Below are 22,478 nucleotides of genomic sequence, written 5' to 3' on the forward strand. Positions count from 1 at the left end.
GAAACAAGTTGGTACCATATGAACTGAAATAATATTAATAGACAAATAGACAGAACATATGACTGTTCTATCCCAGATAGCTGAACTGTGGATGAAAACATCTGTGTCTGCATTTCAGTGAAATATTTGCTGTCTGAAGAGTTAAAAGTCTTGGCTCAAATTTCTGTTCTAGTAGACATGCTCTCCCTGTCTTCAACAACAGCCATCATATGTGTACTTATGCAACTACGTCCTGTTTTTTGTGTACTCTATGCATTCATTTTTCATTTTCTTTGCACGCATTGTCATTGGTAACCATTCCAAACACACCCTCTCTATTCTTGGAATGTTTAATGCATTCTCACACATATGTCTCCTGGCTGCTCTGAAAACATTTTTTTCTCAACAAAAAAAGACAGACTCAGCCTCTCAGTTTATGAACTACATCTATCTTGTTGCAGCCATCCTATTTGTGCCCCAGCCAATATCAATGATGTCAAAAGTATGTTTGACAAACTACTGTATCAATACCAGAAAAATATGAATGTGAGATTTAAATAATCTCTGCCTGTTTAGGCCATCACTTCACTCACACACACACACACACACACACACACACACACAAACACACACACACACACACACACACACTCACAGACACACATACACACACACTTAAATCAGCCAAAAAGAACTTGTTTTTTTTTTTCCCAACACACTTCAGGGTGGTCGCTTTCTGAGACTTTAATTTTGGTTGGTGAAGCTCGATAAGGCATCAGGCAAATGAGACATGCCACATATCTGTACTGAATGTTCCTGAGTGAAAAGTATTTCTGTGTAGCTGCAGGCTATCTCTCCCAGACACAACGTACAATGAAGGGAGGAGGCATATAGTCAATTACTCCTGCTTCAAAAGCCTCGTCCTTGGTATCACCGTCTCATTGGGATATTACTGGCCAACTTGGAAGGGACACTAGAGTTTTCCAAAGCCATGATTTGGGGTTCCTGGACAGGCTTTGTGTGGCTGTTGTTGGCGGTGAGTTAAAGGATTCCCCTTGTCACTGCTAGCTTCTAAATTTTCTTTTCTATTTATGTGTTATCCTCCACAGATCTTGATAATGTGTTATGTATGTACTATGCATGCAGATCTAAACCATAAACATATGCAATTGACTGCTGCTTTTACTGTTACTGATTCTTAAAGACTAATAAGCAAACGTTTTCATTGTTCATTGTTGCGTTCTTCCCTTGATATGCCTTTTTGAGATGAGATGAGAGATGAGAACAACTTTATTAATCCCGAAGGAAATTGTTGTGCCAGAGTTTCAAGTAAAACCATAACAGTAATAGACAATAGTGGACAATTTTAAACACAATTTTGTGCTTTTTGCATTAAAGTAGCCCTCCTAATGGCTCCCAAGAAGGTGAAAAGATGTGCTGTTACCCCTAAGCATATTACATTAGATCTAATGGGATGGTTGTGCAGTGGTTAGCACTTTGCGCTCACTGTAAGAAGTAACTTGGTTTGATTCTGACCTTCTTTGTGGATTTTGCGTGTTCTGTCTGCATCCTCCCATAGTCCAAAAACAGCATGTTGATTAGAAAATCATCTGCACAGAGACATGGCATGATTTCAAAATAAAGGCATATCCTGAAACAATTTAGTTTGAGTCAATAAACTATTATCCATGAAAGTGTTTGTTTGGACTGATAAGTGATAGTTCCCAAATAAAAACATTTTCTTGACTCAAACCATAGTTTTAACCTTTTTTTCTCTCTTAAATCAGTTAAAAGGGAGATGTGACCTTTCTAAATTCATTTCTACTAATGCCAGGATCGGGTGAAAACTGAATCGTCCAAGTATTTTTTTTTTGTTAGTCATTACCTCTTATTATTTGTTTTAATGGTATTTATTTAAAAGAATATGTTACGAAGAATAGGAACACTCAAGCCAACACAGAGTTTGGCATCTGAAGTGTATGGCTTGGCAAACAAGTTGTGGTAATAACACATGGGACATGCAACAATTCTATTTAACTGATTATGACTCTCTGATTCTACAATGCATCACTGTCATCCAAGAAAAAACTAAGACCACACAAACACACACACACAGATGCAATATTTACAACCGATATAATTGCCAGTTGCCCATATAAGTGTGCATTTATTCATAACATGCAAAATATCATTCTGTATAATACATAAAATAAAATTGATATTATTGTTTAAACTTCAAAACAGAAAGTCTGATCAATAGATATGAGTCACCCGTCACTGTGTAATCATGTTAATCAGCTTGGAAATGCTTGGCTGCAACGCAAGTGAAGTCACGTTGGCTATGTTTTTCTTTCTTTCGATTATGAGTTTTTGGGCAACAAAGAAAAACTGAATTACTTTTTTTCGTGCCACATTGTTCAATCTTTCTTATTTCTCTTGGATATGTTAGATTAATGTCTGATAAATATTTTGTCATAATTTTTGGATTATACAGATGCTGCTTTTTTAATGACTGAATGACAACACAGAGCATTGACCTTTGAGATACTTTCTCAGGCAAATAATGAGCCGTGGAGACTTGTTTTCATACCCCTACATGTGACAACCTGCATGAGACAGGTTTCATCTCCCTCCCCCAAAAAGCCACTCCCTTCAGTTTTTCCCAAACACACCCTTTCTCATGCAATGCTCATACACTGACTGAATATGTGGATTAGCTGAAGTAAATTCCCCAGGTGTGGCAGGGTGTGGCAGACTGTTGTCTGCACTACCTCCATCCCACAGAATTAAAATGGTGACGTATTTGCCTAGCACATTAGCAGCTCTCTACAACAGTTCAGGAATGCAACTCTTGGTACAAGAGATTTTGATTTGACTCCTTTTATTAGCATCTGTGTAATAGTAGTAATATAGTATCATACAATATAATAATACTGGCTATGATGTTTTTATAACAGACTCATGAATTAATGGTGCTACTACACAGGTAAAACATTGTGCAAAGATATGATGATTCATGTGGTTATAATGTCCTCTAAATTTTAACTTTTTTCAATAAAAAGGATACAATGTGTCCCCTTGTGTCATTTTAATCAAAGTCAGGGTTAAAGGTTAACATAGGGCTGAGGAACAAAAACACATGCCTTAACAGCGTCCTGTGATTTGTAATTTTGCTAATATGTTTTGTACTGTTCATCTGTCTCCCTTCTCCTTTGTACATTTTTGGAAATTTTCTGAATTTGTGTGTCTGTGACTCAGCTACCATTCCATAGTTTTGAGCTGCCACCTCACTTCAAATATGTTTGCCCGTTTATAACATTAATTTTCTCACAGCTCCAGACCACATATCTTATGGTGTATGCTAGCTCTGGCCATACCCTGGTGAGGAAAAAAAGAACCTGGATACCCCATCCAAAAAACCTGACAGAAAATGTCGACCACACTAAGGACCCTTTTGTTGCAAAGGTGAGTCATTGATCTTTAACTGAATTTTCTTGCCATCATGCCAAGTTGGAATCCAAGTAGGATTCTCACTGTAACCAGTCAAACCATGCTTCTAGCTGTGTCTGATGTGTCAAACAATCAACATTCACGTTAGGTGTGCTAACAATCTTAACTCTTTGATTAAGTGGAGGGACTGCACCAGTATAAGGTTGGATGCTTAGTTTTTTTTTGTTTGTTTTGTTTTGTTTTCCTGAATTTGGAATGACAGAAACCTCTAGTCTTAATGATTAAATGAAAATGTACATGCTGACCTTAACTCGAGATGAGATTGGTAGAAGGAATACTTTAGAGACCTCCTCAATCCTGTCGAAATGCCTTACAATGAGAAGCAGGGCCAGGGGACTCTGAAGTGGACACCTATTTCTGAGGCTGAAGTTGCTGAAACAGTCAAAAAGCTCTTCAGTAGCGGGGCCCCGGGGTGGATGAGGTCTGCCCTGGGTTCCTCAAGGCTCTGTATGTTGTAGGGCTATCCTGGCTGGCACGCCTCTGCAGCATTGCATGGATGTTGGGGACAGTGCCACTGGACTGGCAGACCGGGTCGGTGATCGGAGGGTATTCATAACTTATGAACAGAATTTCTGGGCTCAGGCAGGGCGTTGAGGGGATCGGGTTTAGTGGCCACAGGATCGAGTCTCTGCTTTTTGCAGATGATGTGGCTCTGTTGACTTCATCAGTCCATGATCTCCAGCTCTCACTGGGGCAGTTCGCAGCCAAATATTAAGTGGTCAGGATGAGGAACATCACCTCCAAATCCAAGACCATGGTGCTTAACCAGAAACAGGTGGAGTGCCCACTCCAGGTCGGGGAAGAGGTCCTGCCCCAAGTGAAGGAGTTAAAATATCTTGTGGTCTTCTTCACGAGAGAGGGGAGAATGGAATGGGAGATTGCCAGGTGGACCAGTACAGCGTCTGCAGTGATGCGGCCACTGTACCAGTCTGTCATGGTGAAGAGGGAGCTGAGCCAGAAAGCAAAGCTTTCAATTTACCAGTCGATCTGTGTTCCTACCCTCACTTATGGTCACAAGCTGTGGATAGTGAACGAAAGAACAAGATTGGGTATACAAGCGGCCCACAGGGTGGGCTGATTCACCCCTGGAGGTAGGACAAGAAATTTGGCCATCAGGAGGGGCTCAGTGTAGAGTCGTGGCTCTCCCGCACACAGACTACAGGCCAGTGGCACTAAATCTGATCATTATGAAGTGCCTCGAGAGAGTGGTCCTGGCCCACATTCATAACGAAATCCCGGAAACCCTAGACCCCCCGCAATTCACTTATTGGCCCAACAGGTCCACCTTAGGTCCACCTCAGATGCCATACACCCTCCACTACGACTCTAGGTTGGGGATCCCCCCAGAAGAGCTGGACTATGTGGCTGAGGAGAGGGAAGTCTTGGCCTCTCTGCTCCAGCTGCTGCTCCTGTGACTTTGCATAAGCGGCAGAAGATGGATGTTTGAGTGTTCAGAATTTCCTTTTAAAGCTTCTTATTTTTTTTTCGTCCTGCCGTTCATTTTTATAAACCGCAAATGCAACCACAAATGAATGCTATTTTGATGTTTGACATTGTATATGGTTACATTCTTTTACTGTGTAAATCTGTTTCAGATTTATTCTGACTTTGATGATGGCACTGGGAATATTGATTATTCGTTAGAAGGTGCTGGCGTTAACAAATATCCCTTCAACGTATTTCAAGTCAACCCTCAAAATGGAAATATCCGTGTGAACCAAGTGCTTGACAGAGAGTTCATCCATATGTATAATGTGAGTGACATAAGCTTAACTTGTTTTGTTGGTGAATTAAGAAATTGCAAGTGTAAGATTATTAAAACATTGTATTTCAATACAAATAAAGAATTTTGGCAACAACATATTCAAAAGTACAACATACTGTCACTTTAAAAAAAAAGAAAAAGTTAAAAACAGGTTAAGATATCTAATTCTATATCTTGCTATTTCAGCTGTCTGGTGTTGCAAGGTACAAAAATGGCACACTGGCAGAGGATAATATTCCTATCCAAATCAGAGTGTTGGATGTGAATGATGAAATTCCAGAGTTTGGTGTCATCAGTCCTGGGACAGTGGATGAGCTCAGTGGTGCAGGTTAGTCGATTTCTTCCCCTTCATTTATTTCCCTTATGTGGGGTACTCATCATAATCCCGGTATTGTCATTCTACACCACCAGTAACAACATAGTATGGAAAAAACAAATGTTTCTACTCTTACTCACATATAGTTTGTGTAATACCTGTATAGCAAAATCATACATTAAGCAACTCCCATTGCACCCAACCAGGGTCTGTATGATCAGAATCAAACTCTCTACCAATCAACAGTAACAGTTTGGATGCACTGATATATCTATGTTTGGTTTCTTCAATTATTCTGTGGGATGGCATAGCTTAGCTTTTTTTGGTGTTTGTTATAATCTCAAAAAGCAATCAAAGTTGCATTTATTTTAGTATTCATTGTGCCATATTGGTTAAATATGGCATGGAGTTACATCCCTGTAGTGAGTAATTTCCATAAGAGAGGGTTTCTGGAATTGACTTCCCTGATCACTCCAAATAAAGATATTTTAGATATAAAGATAGAAAGCAATTTTAGGTTGAAATCAACCCTGATACTTAACATTCCAAAGAATTCTGTAATTTCATTTTTTAGACACATCTAAATGTCAATAGCTTAAAGTCAAAAAGCCAGATGCCAAAGCATGTAGCTCACCCAGTGTTTCTCCAACTTTTGGCCATAATCATTTCACTCAGCAGCCCACGCCCAAATATAAACAAAGTGTAAGAATCTCCGGTATTGATGGTTGATTAGGTCTTACTAGAAACAGCAGGTCTGCAAAACAAAGCATCAGCATTGAGTCAGCTGGACCAGGATTTCTTCTCTCTGTACTTGTCTTCAGTGAAGGTTAGTCAATTTTTTTTCCAGGTATCCACGGTTTATGGCAGAAATGTTCAATGTGTGTAAGGGGTATGGTTTCAATATTGGACTGCTGGACCAAAGAGTGATCGATCAGATTCTGCTTGTAACCAGGATCAATGAATGCAGTGTGGCTGAGTGTGTCGCCGTTAAAAACAAGAATAGCAGGGAGCACAAGTTGAGGAGAGGTACCGGTTTTGAGATGGCCTACTAGCCTTCCTGAATCTACTGGTAAACCCTCTCTCCTTGGCCAAATGGGATAGAAGGCAACAAAATGACTAGAGGATCTGCACTAGAGGCACTGGTTGGGTAGTTTTTGTCACTGATGTTTCTCCGAAGACAGGCGGGTCCAACCAACCTACACTGGTTCTAGACCCAGAGTGGTGGACATGTGTCTTTGATGGGGGGCTGAGGGAATAAGAATGGTTAGTCCCATGCATGACCCGTTGTTGGCTTCCCTCCCTCAGGAGATTATCAGAGCACATAGCAAAGGGTCCGACCATCTAGGGTTTCTGGCTCATCCAAGGGAGCCAATTTATCCCTCAATGAGCCGTTGAGGGCGTGAGAAAAGTCATTGTTCAGCATGGGAGAGTTCCATCCAAATCCAGCAGCAAATTACCCAAATCAGTTCACTGACCCTGTCTGGGCATCCTGACATTCCGGGATCGGGCGGTGTGATCGAGATCCTGGCCAACGGTCAGCTTGAACTTTTAAAGACTTTCTTGAAGGCACAACCAAAGCAGGATCGGTCCTGGAACCAGGCCTCGGCCCACTTTATGGCCTTGCTAGAGAGGAGGCCAAGGATAAACAAAATCTTTGTGTGATCATGGGAGAAGCAATGTGGGGAACAATTAAAGGCCAGGGTGCACTGTAGAAGAAATCCCCCACAACATCCTACCTTGCCTGAGAATTTCTCTGGCACGGTTGAGCTAACATCTCAGGAGGTGGTTAGGGCCTGGGAGCCTCTGTAGGAGGAGGGAGTGAAATGGAAATGGACTGGGCTGATTCAAGCACTGGTTAGTGTTCCCTTGTTGTAGGCTGAGAGACCTAAGAACAGCGTCATGAGAGTGGACAAGAGAACTCTGTTCAGCAATGGCTCTCCAGAGAGCATCAGCTGGGTCCGAATGGCCTAATTGTTCTGCCATGTTTAAGGAAGGTGTGCCTGAACCAAACGCAGGGACACTCAGGAGCTAGGGCATCTCATGAGGTTTAGTTGGCGAGGAAGGTGAATAGGGAGCTGTGCTAGGACTGGGTTGTCTCCTGGGGGATGTCACAGTAGTCTCAGGAACAAGGAGCTGGCAAAGAGAGGCATCAGGAGTCACAGGAACTAGGATCTGGTGAGGAAGCACAAGAAAAAGCATGCAGGAGGGAGGGGTAATGAACTAGCAAGGAAGAACCAACAATTCGTCACCAAAGGGCTGGTGACAGGCTCCTCTTATCCTCGCTTGACAAGCCTTGACGAGGCTTGATCAGCCCTAGGTATGCTTAGAGCCTCAGCTGGTCATCCTCAGTCACCTGGTCAATCTGGTGACGGGGGCTTCACCCAAAGCCCTGGCCCTGGATCCCAACAGTCATACTTTAACATGTGGAAAAGCTACTCGCGATAAAATTTCTATTATCCTTCGTCATAAACCATGGCTAGTTGCCGAGTCTTCATTGGCTGTCTACTGGTTGTCTAATCTTGCATCTCGAATCTGGGAGATTCAAGTGGCAATTTTTCATATTTTTCTGTAAAATGTTCACATGTAGTGCAAATGGGGGGGGCAAAAACATTGTGCTTGAACTCAAACAGGACTGCTTTCCTTCAACTCTTGATGTTAGTGCTTTAAAGCCTAAAGAAAAAAACAAAACAAATAAAACAGATTAAAAAAAGGGTAAATAAAAAAAGCTCACAATTAGTCCCATCTGTGATATTGTCTGGTGAACTATCCGTGTGCCCCATTTCCAATGCTTTTAGCAACTTATGCCACCGTGAGTAAACAGTGAGTGGTGTTTTTCAGTGTGTGTGTGTGTGTGTGTGCTTGATCATTCCACCCAGTTGTCATGTCATAAGTTGTCATCTTACTTTTCAGATTTCTTGGCTTTTTTTAATCTAAAGATCAGTCACCACTTGCTTTGAGTAGTTTGATTGCCTGCACAGCGAAGCTTCTCCTCTCTTCAAACCAAATCAATCTGCAAATGTTGCAGTCTGCTTGACACATTTACTTCATGACCAATGGTGATCATTCAACCATTCAAACACTTGAACACAGGAATGCATACTGTTAAGTGATATTTTAGAAGATCATTCATATCTGGAGTGAGCATGTGGATTTCCCCTGTGACAGACTAGCTCATAGACTCTACTTTCTCAGAAGGCCGCAAGTGTTTGGGGTCATAAAAGAATTAGATTATAATGCTGGGTTGGCAAGTATTATATGTTATGGTAAGGGAGCATGGAAATAAATCGTGATTGCAGCTATAAAGATAGCGGGGAAACATTACCACTCCCAGTCCCTCCATGCAGTATAATATATGAGCAATATAATATATGAGGGAGCATTTGTTAATGGATCAGATAAGTGAGTCAACCCTCTCACGTCTTCTTTCAGGAATATGAGCCGTGTCTGTTGGGGGGATGGGGGAGGGGGCGCTAGCAGGGTGCTTGCAGATGTAGGAGCAACTGATTAACAATAGACCTTTATTCCCACTTCTATTTCTTTAATAAATAAACAAACAAACGACTCTCGAGGCAGAGAGTGCCCCCCCCCCCATGAACCTGCTACCCTTGTCCCTCCTCCACCTCCACTCCACTCCTCAACACCTGACACCTGTAAGGTGATGGGATGGACTCACTGTTGTGGACATCTAATTTTTTGGTAATTCTCCCTTGAAATACATAAAATTTGGGCAGGAGGGGGGTTTATGGCTGTGGATCCTCTGCCCGTCAGTCACTGTCTCTGTAGTTCTTATCTAGCATTGCTTTTATTGTATCCTTAGGCCTGCAAAGATTAATGTAATTTTTAGTATTTTTATGTTATTGTTTTATTGGACCTTATTCTGCACTCACATTCACTTTTAGCCATCACTACTACCTTTGTATTTTTATTTGTTTTCATTTTACACTTAATTGCACTTTCAGCTTTTATCTATCGGCTAGTTTTGTATCTGTGGTTTCCTTCGGACTATCCTCGAAATTCACTCACAGGAATATAAAAAGGGAGCCTATCACAGCTGTCATTGGGCAACAGACACAGTACATCCTGGACCAGTCACCAGTCAATGTCAGGGCCTCATATAGAAACAAACAAGCATTCACTCTTTCATTCACACATTCTGGGCAATATTTCTAATTTATCTAATTAACCTCAAGCATTTTGACTATGGGAGGAAAACGAAATAGACAGAACACGCAAAGTCCACAAAGAAACACTCCTTTGGAAATTGAATCAGGGGCCTCGCTATTGTGAGGCAGAAGTGTTAACTGCTGTGCCACCTTTTCACCATTTATTTATTTATTTATTTCAAGTGAAAATCAAGTCTAGTTGCCATGACAAGAAGATTTTGATTTTGAATTCACCATGACCTGGATGATGGAGAATCTTTTTGTTTGTTTATTTATCTATCGATTCATTTATTTCTTTACAGGGACATTTGTTATGAAAGTCACAGCAACCGATAAAGATGAACCAGGGAATAAAAACTCTATGATTGCCTACTCCATTGTGAGTCAAGACCCAGATGATGACATGTTCTCTATTGACAAAGATGGATCTGTCTATGTCAAAAAGTCGTCCCTGGACAGAGAGGTATGTGCACCAGCAAGTTATGCACTCTTTTCTTCGCTCTTTAAACTGTTGCATTCTCAGTGCCCCTCTTCAGAGTGTGTGTGCATTTGTGTTTGTGTGTTAAGTGTTAAGTCAGATTATATTTATTATTATTATTATTATTATTAGTAGTAGTAGTAGTAGTAGTATTAGTATTATCATTATTATTATTATTATTATTATCTAACCAGGTACAAAAAGAAAAATGGGCAGAAACCTTGGACAGAGACATGCTCTAGGTTGGCAGCCTTCTGTTTCAACCTGTTGGGAAATAAAAAGAGGGAGCGAGAGAGAAGGCAAGAGATACAAAATATTTTGTTATGGAGACAGAGTGGGGTATGAGGGTTGGGAGGGACAGGCACAAATGATCTCTAACTAATAATAACAATAATGCTAACAGTTATATGGTAATAGGTGGCAATTGCACTTTAATAGCAACCATATTGATTAAAGAAATAACAATGGTGGATGCCCTGCGAGACACTTCAGTAGATAAAGCCATGCCCGCTGAGAATCTAAAATGTTAGAGAGGCAAAGGACCTGGGAGAAGATATGAGGTTACTATCACACATTGAAGAAGGAGCATGAGTTCAGGCAGATTAGGAAGAGTGAGAGGTATGCAAGAAGTACGTCATGGGATAGCCATGTGTTTGTGTGTGTGTGTGTGTGTGTGTGTCCCACAACACCCTTACAAGGAAGAGTGCAGAGCCATTGCATTTAGGAGTTTCAGGCAAATCAGTTATAAGTTAGTAATTCCCTCTGGACCTTTCATTTTTGTACACAACCTAGCAAACATTCAACATTATCAATTTTACCGCAGCATATGCAGTAAATTTTACTTACTGCACCATATCAAAACGTTCATAAAATTCATATTAAACAACTTATCGTATGTCTCTATATATGGCCCTGTGACTGGTCCAGGATATACCCTTTCTGTCACTCAAGCACAGCTGGGGGTTGGCTCCACAATCAGCTGTTTAGACAATTAAAGAATGAATTAGAGTAGCTACTGACAACACAGCTGCTTGACATACGCTTGGATTTTATCAAAGGTCAATATCCTGTCTGCTAAAAGGTGGCCTGTCTGCTGACTCTCTGTAAGCCATTCATGTTTTTTTTTTTTATCATAGAAAACCAGCAGCTACAAGCTGAAAGTTAAAGGTCAAGACCTTAATGGTGAAGCAAACGGAAACAGTGCAATCACCACTGTTTTCATCACTATCCAAGATGTTAATGACAATGTCCCAATGCTTGAAAAAGACAAGGTAGTATCCTCTCTATACTGTTTGTTTCAGTGCTGCTCTATTTAAGGATCCCTCTTTTCATTTCCTGTCTAATTTTTTCTTTTCTTTTCTTTTCTTTTCTTTTCTTTTCTTTTCTTTTCTTTTCTTTTCTTTTCTTTTCTTTTCTTTTCTTTTCTTTTCTTTTCCTTTCTTTTTGACTGTTCCCTGCAGCGATCCCCACAGCAAATCACCTGCCTCCATTCTGTGCAAAGTATTTTTATGGCAGCTGGATTTGAATTTCCACAAGAAGTTGCCACAAGAATATTTTTACCAGAATAAACCTTGACCTGGATGGCTGAGAACCTCCATAGACATCATCCTCCATCTGAACTGATCCTCTCCATCCTCTTCTCTCCTACCAAATAATTTCATGTCTTCTTTCACTATATCCATAACTCTTTCGTTTGGTCTTCCCCTTGACATCCTGTCTAGTAGTTCCAACCTCTGCATCCTTCTACCGATATATTCCCCATTTCTCTTCTATACATGTCTGAACCATCTGGCTTCTCTAACTTTATGCCGATAACATGCTGTCCCTCTAATAACGTCATTGCTGATTCTATCCATCCTCGTCTCTCCAAAATAGAAAATGCTGTGTGTGAAATCATTGCATCAATTTGAATGTCTGACATTCCAAAAAATCTATATACAGGAAATCTATGAAAATCTATAAATCAAATTGATTGAACACATTTCCCTTGAAGTTAATGAAATGCAAGTTGAAAATGCACACGATAACGATGATAATGATGTATTACATTTGCGTATTTTACTTTGCAGTATGAGGGCAGCATCCCAGAGAACGTTCAGGGTGTGGAAGTGATGAGATTTAAAGCAACTGACTTTGATTTGACAGAAACAGACAACTGGATAGCTATCTTTGAAATAATCAAAGGTAATGAAGCTGGACACTTCAGCATCAAAACTGACCCGACGACTAATGAGGGCATCTTAATGATCGACAAGGTACCTCCCCATTAGTAATCAATGTTTTGCTGTTTTGCTGTTGTGCCCCATTGTGCTTTGAGATAATCAGCTCGTGTGATCAGACAAATGTAAATGATAAAATAAATGAAAACCCTAAGTGAAACTCAAAAAAATAATGAATTGTGGTAATTGTACACCAGAAGAAGGCTGGTTGATTTCCGCAATCCGCAATACATACCTAAAGTGTCACCGAAAACCATGGTGGAAAGCATCCTCCCAAACAAGTGACTTATGATGAAATTATCAATTTACTGAAGCAGTGGTCCTCAACTCTACAGAAGAGTAAAAATGAGTATCTAATGCAGGACAGGTTCTTTTACTGCTTTTGGATTGGATCAGGTTATATAAAAATGTAGCTATATCACAAAAAGAAATGGGCATCTTATTTAATTCCATTTTATTTATAATCAGATTCTATATGACTTTTTGACTCCAACTGTCACTGTCTTGTGATACTTCAGCCTTAATATGAAACCCACAAAGCTAGCTTGAATGAGTTAAGAAAAAAAAACAAAAAAAGATGTTTTTGGAGAGATTGGATTTCTTATTTTTAGGTATATTTTATTAATTGACAAATGAAACCAAAGCTAAAAACATTTATGCTGTAGCCAACTAACTATACCTCTAAATCAGTCTGGTGTTTTTTTGTAATGTGATTAATAAGTGAGGACAGTAAATGAAATTTTGTCTGTGTCATATGCTAGGCTGTCGATTATGAGGACGTAAAAGACCTCGATCTTGGAATAATTGTGAGGAACAAGGCTTCTTTTTATCATGGCTCTGGATCTTCTGGAACCAGTGGAGGGGTTGGAGGTGGAGGAGGTGGAGGAGGTGGTGGGGGTGGAGGAGGAGGAGGAGGTGGTGGAAGTGGTGGAAGCGGAGGAGGTGGTGGAGGAGGATATGTGACGGGAAATAGTTGGTCATGGCAAGGAACCACATATAAAACCTATCCAGTCAAAATCAATGTAAAAAACATACCAGAAGGGCCTCGATTTGAACCACATGTCAAAGCTATTCCCATCTCAGAAGGAAGCCAATCCTTCAACATCAGAGACGTTATTGTCCACTATCCTGCAATAGATCAAGACACCGGGAAACCAGCAACAAAAGTAGAGTGAGTGACAATATCAAACTATGAACGTTAAGCTTTTTCATACATCAATGCAATTTACAACTATTTGTCTAAACTCCATATTGAAGGTCTTCATTTCCACTATAGGTACGCCAAGGGTTTAGATCCAGATAACTGGCTGTCTATTGATCCAGAAACTGCAGAGATCAAACTGAACAAAATGCCTGACAGAGAATCACCGTCCCTGGTTAATGGGACTTATTTTGCTGAAATTCTCTGCATTACAAAAGGTAATATTTAACTCCACATATCATAAAATTCAAAGTAACTTTTCAGTAATTCTTTATCATCTGGTAAATGCTTTTCCATGAGAGCAGGGGTACAGGCCAGCACACATACAGATGAACACAAACACAAAGAGGAACATTGCTTGACCCATTTCAATAATTTTTTAAGTCACTGTATCCAATTTACCCAAGGATATGAAGTTAGTTGGTGTGAGAAAGTTGGATACAGAGAATAGGATTAAATGGAAAAGGTTGATTGGCTGTGGCTACCCCTGAAGGGAAAAGCCGAAAGGAAAAGAAGAACAAGATTATTATCTTATTGTTATTATTATCATCACTAATAATTGTGATAAAATATCAATATTACGTTATTACATATCAATGATAATTATTACTACTTATAATAATAATGATAATAATAATAATAATTAAAAATAAAATAATAATAATTAAAAAAATAAAATAATAATAATAAATGATATAACAATAATAGTAATAATATTATCATTGGTGTTATTATAGATTAATTATATTGTTATAACCATGTGTTATCATCATAAATTAATTTTATAATGATTATTATTATCATTATAGCACCACCTCATCGCAAGAAGGGCCCTGGTTCAAGTCCCACAGAGGGCCTTTCTGTGTGGCATTTGCATGTCCTCCCTTTGTCTGTTTGGGTTTCCTCCTGGTTCCCTGGTCCCCCCCCCACAATTAAAACACATGCAGAGGGTAAATTGGAAAATTGATCAGGTGTTTGAAAGCGTGAATGGTTGTTTGTCTCTATATGGAGATCTGCGATTGACTGGCAGCTGGTCCAGAGTGTTCACTCAATGACAGCTGAGATGGGCTCCAGCCTGTTGTATTTTTCCATTTACAATTATTTTTATGGATGGGGTGATTAAACCTCTCAACTTTCAGTTAGTTTACTGGAGCAATGACATTGAAGTAGAGAATAACAAAATACCTTGATGAATGTTTGCTTTTATTTGTTGTTACGGTCACTTTGGGAAACATTTCTGATTCCTTTATTGTCCTAAACTGATTTAAAAAAAACCCTGCCGAAAAACAGCTTCCATGTAAGGTAAGGACTTTGGGTATACAATGATATTCAAATACCTTTCAGCTGTTGATAGATCAAACAAAAAAATGCCCTGATCCTGTCAGCACCCCATAATTCACTTGACACAAATGGAGTGAAAGGTCCTTCAGTAAATAAATGAGTAAAGAAATAAAGAAATTAAACAATGAAAACCATTCATTAATTAATTGCTGGTGATGTTAAGTATCTGTCTCTTCAAACAGGAATGGCAAATGAGAATTACAGTGAATGATCTTTCCTGCTTTCCTCTGTTCGTAGATTTGCCCACAAAAACAGCCACGGGAACTGTGGCCATTCAGGTTGAGGATTTTAATGACCACTGTCCTGTGCTCATCAATAAAGTCGAAACCATTTGCCTCACGGATTATGCTGTTATTGTGAGCGCAAAGGATGAGGATGTATTCCCAAATGGACCTCCTTTCCATTATGAAATTATACCAGAGGGCACCACCGGGGAATGGCATGTGGAGCATCTTAATGGTATGGGAACAGAGAGAACATTCAAAACTGTGACTTGAAAAGATGAATTATAACTCTGTCTGATATATGCTGTGCAACACGTTTTCTTGCAGATACTTCAGTCATCTTAAGGGTTGAGAGCCAATTGTGGCCTGGTTCCTATGAGGTAGAATTACTCGTGAAAGATGAGCAGGGTGAGGCCTGTCCAGAACCACAGAAAGTGAAGGTTTTAGTCTGTACCTGTGATGAAGATTCAGAGTGCGCAAACCACAGCAAATCATCAAAGTTTGGATCAGCAGGCATTGGCCTTCTTTTCCTGGGCCTCTTGCTACTACTATGTAAGCATGACACTCAAATCTCACCAACACTGTGATCAGAACTGAGAGAAGATTTTACAAAACAAATAGATAATCCTGAGACTTGCTGACTTTCATTAAAGCACTGTTACTCACATGGAGCAGTCAAGCCAGTCAGATTTTATTTATGAAATAAAATCACAGCACAATTATCTCATGACACTTTGCGTGTCGAGCAATTCTAGAGCACACTAAAAAGGTTTAAAGAAACCCTACCAAGCTGGTTATAATTACTGGCCAGTGATATCAAACTTAATTATTATTTACACATTATTATTATTATCATTTAAAGCATGGCAGCACGGTTAGCGCGTTGGCCACACATCACGCGGGACCCTGGTTTGATTCTGACAAGGGGACCTTTCTGTGTGGAGCTTGTTCTCCCCGTGTCTTTATGGGTTTGCTCCGGGTTCTCCAGTTTCCCCCCACAATCTAAAAAGCAGCTAGTTAATTGGAAGAAAATTGGAAAAAATTTAATTGGAAGAAAATTGGGAAAAATTGCTATGAATGAGTGAATGATTGTCTGGAGATGTGATTCTGCGATTGACTTGTGACCAGTCTCGGGTGCACCCTGCCTCTCGACTGAAGACAGCTGAGATAGGCTCCAGTGACCCTGAGTGCAGGATAAGTGGCAGACGGTGGATGAATGAATTGATAGTTTAAACCATAAAAGATGTTTGAGAGAGTATTTCAAAGATGAATGTGATAATGATGATAGATATTTGCTTGTTTTATTCCACTGTATTTTTCTTTTAGGTTTGTCTCACAACTAATGACAAAAGCAACTTTTAAAAGTATTACAACAGCATGAGTAAAGCACATTTCTATTCTGCTTGTAAATATTATTGTCTTAAGAAACATTTTATGGTAACAAATGGCACCTTTATTTTGAAGTTATCAGAAGAGCACCGTTTTGCACAATTTTCTTTATTAAGAACCAGCATCTAAAACATATTTTTTACCCCCACAGTCCTCCTCTTGCTGCTGCTCTTCTGCCAATGTGGCTCTCTTGGGGCTCTGCCCGGGGGCTTTACTGAGATGCCTTTTGATACAAAATCCCATCTCATTAATTATCGCACTGAGTGCCAGGGGGAGAATACAGTATGTGCACCACAATTCTTTTACCATAAATAATCATAGCTGTAATAGGCCAAAATATTTCAATGAAAAATGAAATTCTTCAGTTCAGATCATTTTGAACAACAAACTTTCTTGTCTACTTTTATATCCTCTGCCTGTTATAGGAGGTCCCACTGATTGGCATCCCTGCTCAACTGGATAGAGACCCAATTAAAATAGGCATGGCTAAAAACGTCAAGGCACTGGCACAATCCTCTGGGTTGTACATAGGGAAATCCTACACTACAATTGATGGGATGAATGGGGCTGTCCACCCAGAGGAGTTTACAAATGGCTATACTGAAAATACTCTGGGAATGACTAATTGTCAAGGTGGTTCTGTGTTCACTGAGTTTGAAAGCAAGAAGTCAGGGGCCCTTTTTGATGAGATCGCTCTGCCAAGACACATTCTCAGCGAGTACTATTCCCAGGTAGGAAACTCTTGAATTTTGCAACCCTTCATGTAATTTTTTATTTTGAAGATGTACTTGAACTATTGCGGGCCATTTATAAATGTCCTTGCTACTTTCGCAGTAGGAAGGAACAACACAGTGGTCGTTATCATATTTTTTGTTTGTTTGTTTTTCTACTACAGAAGTTAGACAGTGGGACCCTGATCTCTACAGCTAAGGACACTATTTTGGAGTATGACTTTGAGGGCCGGGACTCCTCTGCTGGTTCAATTGGCTCCTGCAGCTTCCTGGAGTCTGAGAATGACCTGGAGTTTCTAAATGACCTTGGGCCAAAGTTCGTGACCCTGGCTGCGGTGTGTGGTGGCACGACTATCCCAAGTGAACTACCATCTCCTCTGCCAAGTGTGCCTATCACTGAAAAGACCTCAATGTATAATTTAATGAGTGCTATACCCAAGCTACAGCCAGAAACAAAGATATCAGAGCATTTCCAGCAGGTGAATGAGAGTCCTGCTACTGTCAATGAGGAAATGATCACAGTTCAGAAAAGAATGACTGATAAAGGCCAGATGTTCTTGGTACAGCAGCAAAATCCTGTTTACTATACAACCACTCCTGTACTGCAGCCAATGCAATATGTTGTCCAGCCACAGGTGCAGAGCACCATGCTGCTGGCTGAGGCACCTGTTGCAAACCTCCAGAGCATGGTTTTAGTCAATGGAACCCAGACTGTACCTGCTCAAAATGTGGTTGTTCAGGGACAACCCATGATGTCAAATGGAACACCCCCAGACAATGGTATGGTGTTAGTCCATGGAACTCAGAGTGCACCTCAGGGTATTGTAATTCAGAGACAGGCATTACTGTCCGGTGGGCCAGCCCAAAGCACTGGCTTAATGCTGGTCAATAGCAGTCCAGCTGGACCTCCACATGGTGTGGTTGTTCAGGGACAAACAGGAATGATAAGCGGAGAGGCACATGTCCCGGGCATGGTTTTGGTGGAGAGTAGCACTGTCCAGGGCAGCAGTAGCAGTTATGGCCACACTGGATCAATGCTTTCTGGTTCCAATTCGATGTTGCTTGTAGAGGATAATGCCCCTGCAGCATCAATAAAAAGGTTGGGAGAGAGTAAAACCTCCATCATTCAGAGTGTCCCTTTGCAACAGGAAGGGGGTTCAGCATCTCATAGAGTTCAGGTGGCTGGAGGGTCATCTAGCAATGGAGGACAGCTGGTACAGGGGACAGGTAGGACATCCCATAGCATAGTCTCTAGCTCTACCAGAGTCCTACACAGCCAAAATAGCACATCCTCTGGCTAATAAAGTACAATAATTGGTTCTACTGCTAGCAGTGGAAGCAAAATCTACATGTGAGAAAATACAGTTGAGCACAAGAAAACAAGCTGATTTAAATGTGGGCAAAAGACCTTTTTTATGACACTTTAAATGTCTGGCATGGCAATTGCTCTTTGTGTGTGCAAGTTGTAGGTGGAGGGTTTTCTGCAGCAGTTTCCCCAGGAATGAGCTGTATGACTTTGCATGTGAAACTTAATTTCTTTGTGAAATTCTGCCATGTCTGTCAGGTTTAACCTTCATATTATGTGAAGGGTCAATTTGACCCATTTCACCCATTGACCCAATGGGTCAAATTGACCCTTAACATAATATGAGGGTTAAGTACAGTTACTGCAAAACCTGGCATGTTTACAGTCTAGATTTTTAAAGGGCATGGCTTATTTACAATTGCACACCACGATATTACTTCTACAGGTATTTTTGTGTAGAAAATTTTTAAATCAGTATTTCCCTGTAGTACTGCATTAGGTCATTTCTATAATTTTGAATTGATATTCTCATTAGCTATAATTTTTTGAACATTTTTTAAACACTATTCTCTTGATCCATACTGAAGTAATGTAATACCCGCAGTCAAACATTTTTTTGCTAAAGAGATAAAATAAATAATAATTTTGTTTTTATATGGCTTGATTTTGGATTTGTTTGTTTGTTTGTTTTTTTTTTTGTAAATTTTAGATCTTCCCACTGTCTATAAGCGCTTTATAAGGGATATTTAATTTGCCACAATACACACAGTTGATGACATGCTTTCGCATGCTTGTTGCAATACCACTTACAGACATTTAAGAGAAGTGGAAATAATTTTTCGCTATTAGATATCGCCCCGTCCTTACTGTTAAAATTGAAAATTTACAATTATTTGTAAGACAACTAGTGATGCTTACGCTGTGCTCCTGCAGCTTCAAATGGGCATGAAAAACCCAACCCAAATAAATTCTGTACCAGTGCCCTTGAAAGAAATATTTTGACATCCTCATGCAACTGGTTATTCTTGAACCCTGCTTTGAGATTAATCATTTCCATTTGAATTTTAAAGCCTTCCGAACATTACATCCTTGATCAGCTCATTACAAGAGGCTCGTACTAGCATCTGGGCAAGCATGAGTTAATGAATAGTTTTGTGGTAGGGTTTTAACTGCTGTTTTCCTGTCGTGCCTTGGGTAATCACTGTATTCCAATGCCATTGCTATTGTTACCTTGTTAACTTGCTGCTCACCTAACTCTATCTACTTTTCTTTATTTTCTTAATACAAACGCACCGCCACGTAATTTTTTACACAGGACATTAGCTATTTGTGTCTTATCAATTTCTGTGTACCTTCCCTCTGACCCCGGTCACATGGTAGCACCAGCTGATAACCTTCGGACAACGACTGCCACCATTTGGTAGTTTTTTGGGGCCGCTGCCATCTTTGTAGACCTTCAACCCACCCACCCACACACATACACACACACACACACACACACACACACACACACACATATCTTGGATTGTCAAATAAACCTTATTATATCTCAAAAGGGGAATTTCTTGGTATTTTGTGTGCGAATATTGTACAAGACTGTGTGACAGGGTCAGTGCTCGGACTAACGCCTTATTCATCTAAAGTATTATGATTGTTAAATATTGACAATTCAGATAAATACCTATTTCTTGAGACTGTGTTCCACTCATTAATTATTATTTTTCAGCTTTGCTGGTGGTGCCCCAAACTGGTGCCACAAATGGTGCCCCTTGTGAGGCTAGAGAAGAGCAGTGCACAACATGTGTAATACGTAGATGCTTATTTTGATGCTCTCAAGGGATGTCATCAAAAGACAGTGCCTCTATATCATAACAATGCTAGTTACATCAGCTATGTTATAAAGGTAATAATGTCTGACTACATCGGGAGTTCAATTATTCAGTGGATGTCTGTGTGTGCCCAACTTCTGGCACAATGCATATATACAGTAATTGTGTCGTCAACTGAGACCAATGCTTGCCAGCTAACCCCCAACAGAAAAGGAGGACCTGCAAAGATATGTTGTTTATGTACATTTGGCAGAGACCGCATGTGTAAGTGTTCTCTAGCGCTGAAAGTCCTGACAGGTTAGTACAGTTCTCTCTTTTCAATGATAGTTTATCTTTCTCCTAACACTTATCCCCTCCACTGGCTGAATATAATAGAATAGAATGTGCCTTTAATCAGCCCAGAATGGAAACATTTCAATTTCAATTGGAGAACCAAGGACATGGCTGGGTGGCTGGTCATCAATGGCCTTATATGCAGCTGCCCCAGCAGGTCTTCTTTTCCTTTTAGTTCCTTCATCTAATCCCATTCTCTGTATCATCTTCTCTCACACCAATGTAATGTCCTCTTTCACTATATCCAAAAATCATATATTTTTCACCTTCCTCCAGGTTCCTCTGGGACTGAGAATAGGGAGTTTGAATATTGGGGCAATGACAGGAAAAGTAAGAGAGTTGGTTGGCATGATGCAGAGATGGAAGGTGGATATACTGTGTTGTCCAGGAGACTCGCTGGAAAAGTAGCAAGCCAGTATGTTTGGAGCAGGTTTTATATTGTACTGATATGGTACTGATAGAAGGAGAAATGGAGTATGAGTTATCTTAAAAGAAAAGTTTGGTAGGTATGTTCTAGAGGTGAAAAGAATGACAGAATTATGTTAGTGCAGGAAATACGGGTGATGAAAATGTGATGGACACGTTTGGTATCCAAGATGGAACAGGCTTTGGCTTTGCAAAAAAGATAGAAAAGGCTGTAGCGAATATTTTTTTCGGTAAAAGAAAAGGAACACAGTGTAACCTGTAAGAGCAGAGGTAAGAGCATGCACGTAGACTACATCTTGTATAGACAATGTCATCTGAAGGAGATCAGTGACTGCAAGGTAGCGGTAGGCGAGAGTGTAGCCAGACAACAAAGGATGATGGTTCGTAGGATCACCCTGGGTGACAAGAAAGATGGTGTCAGGGTATTAATTGATATAAGATAGGACACAGGAAGAGCAGAGGACAACATGGCAGAAGCTCGAAAAGGAGGAGTGCTGTATGGTTTTCAGGGAGGAGTTCAGAAAGGCTCTGGGTGGTCAAGGAGATCTTCCAAATGACTGAACAACTACAACTACTGTGATCAGGGAAACGGGTAGGAGAGTGTGTGATGTGTCATAGAAAGTAAATTAGGAGACCTGGTGTTGGGATAATGAAGTAATGAGGATTATGTACAGAGAAAGTGGTTAGGAAAGAAGAAGTGGAGCACTCTGAAGAGAGCAGATAGGAGTACAGAGAAATGCATCGCAAGGTAAAGATAGAGGAAGCAAAGGCCAAACAAAGGGCCTATGATGACTTGTATGCTAGGTTGGACAGAAAGGAGGGAGAGAATGAATTATACTGGTTGGCAAAACAGAGCTCAAGATGGAAAAGGCGAACAGCATGTTTGGGTGATTAAAGATAGAGAGGGAACTGTATTGACAAATGCTAAAAGACTGCTAGGAAGATGGGGCAAGTACTTTAAAGAGTTGAAGAATGAGGTGACTATTATGGATCACAAAGTAGCAGAGATTAGTAAAGGTGAATTTAGGAGAGCAATGAAGGGAGGAAAGGCAGTTGATCCTGATAATATATCTGTGGAGCCATTGTTGTGCCTCATGTACAGACTTTTAACAGAAATCCTATTTCTGTTACTCAACAACCGCATGAAGAACACACAGGGGATCAAATCCTTTATTCTGAGGATCGACCCTTATGCTGTAATGAACTCATCCTCATCTTCCCGCTGACTCCGGTACACATTCTGGAGGCGAGTGATAAGAGGAGAGGTC

The 22,478-nt window shown here is 40.3% G+C and overlaps 1 protein-coding gene across 1 annotated transcript; it reads left to right on the top strand.

Moving 5' to 3' along the window:
• Window positions 1-889: 889 nt before the first annotated feature.
• On the top strand, window positions 890-20,305 carry LOC147237279 (desmoglein-2.1-like). Its single transcript, XM_086146386.1, has 14 exons — window positions 890-1,015; window positions 3,313-3,444; window positions 5,085-5,243; window positions 5,441-5,582; window positions 10,036-10,196; window positions 11,348-11,482; window positions 12,281-12,466; window positions 13,192-13,601; window positions 13,707-13,849; window positions 15,210-15,431; window positions 15,524-15,748; window positions 16,737-16,867; window positions 17,011-17,316; window positions 17,481-20,305. The coding sequence occupies exons 1-14, from the start codon at window positions 971-973 to the stop codon at window positions 18,615-18,617; spliced, it is 3,534 nt and encodes a 1,177-aa protein (XP_086002512.1). The 5' UTR covers window positions 890-970; the 3' UTR covers window positions 18,618-20,305.
• The last annotated feature ends 2,173 nt before the right edge of the window (window positions 20,306-22,478 follow it).

Source organism: Fistularia commersonii, chromosome 1 (genome assembly GCF_037954325.1).
Source record: "Fistularia commersonii isolate RoL2024-O1a breed Wild chromosome 1, RoL_Fcom_v1.0, whole genome shotgun sequence".
Classification (NCBI taxonomy): domain Eukaryota; kingdom Metazoa; phylum Chordata; class Actinopteri; order Syngnathiformes; family Fistulariidae; genus Fistularia; species Fistularia commersonii.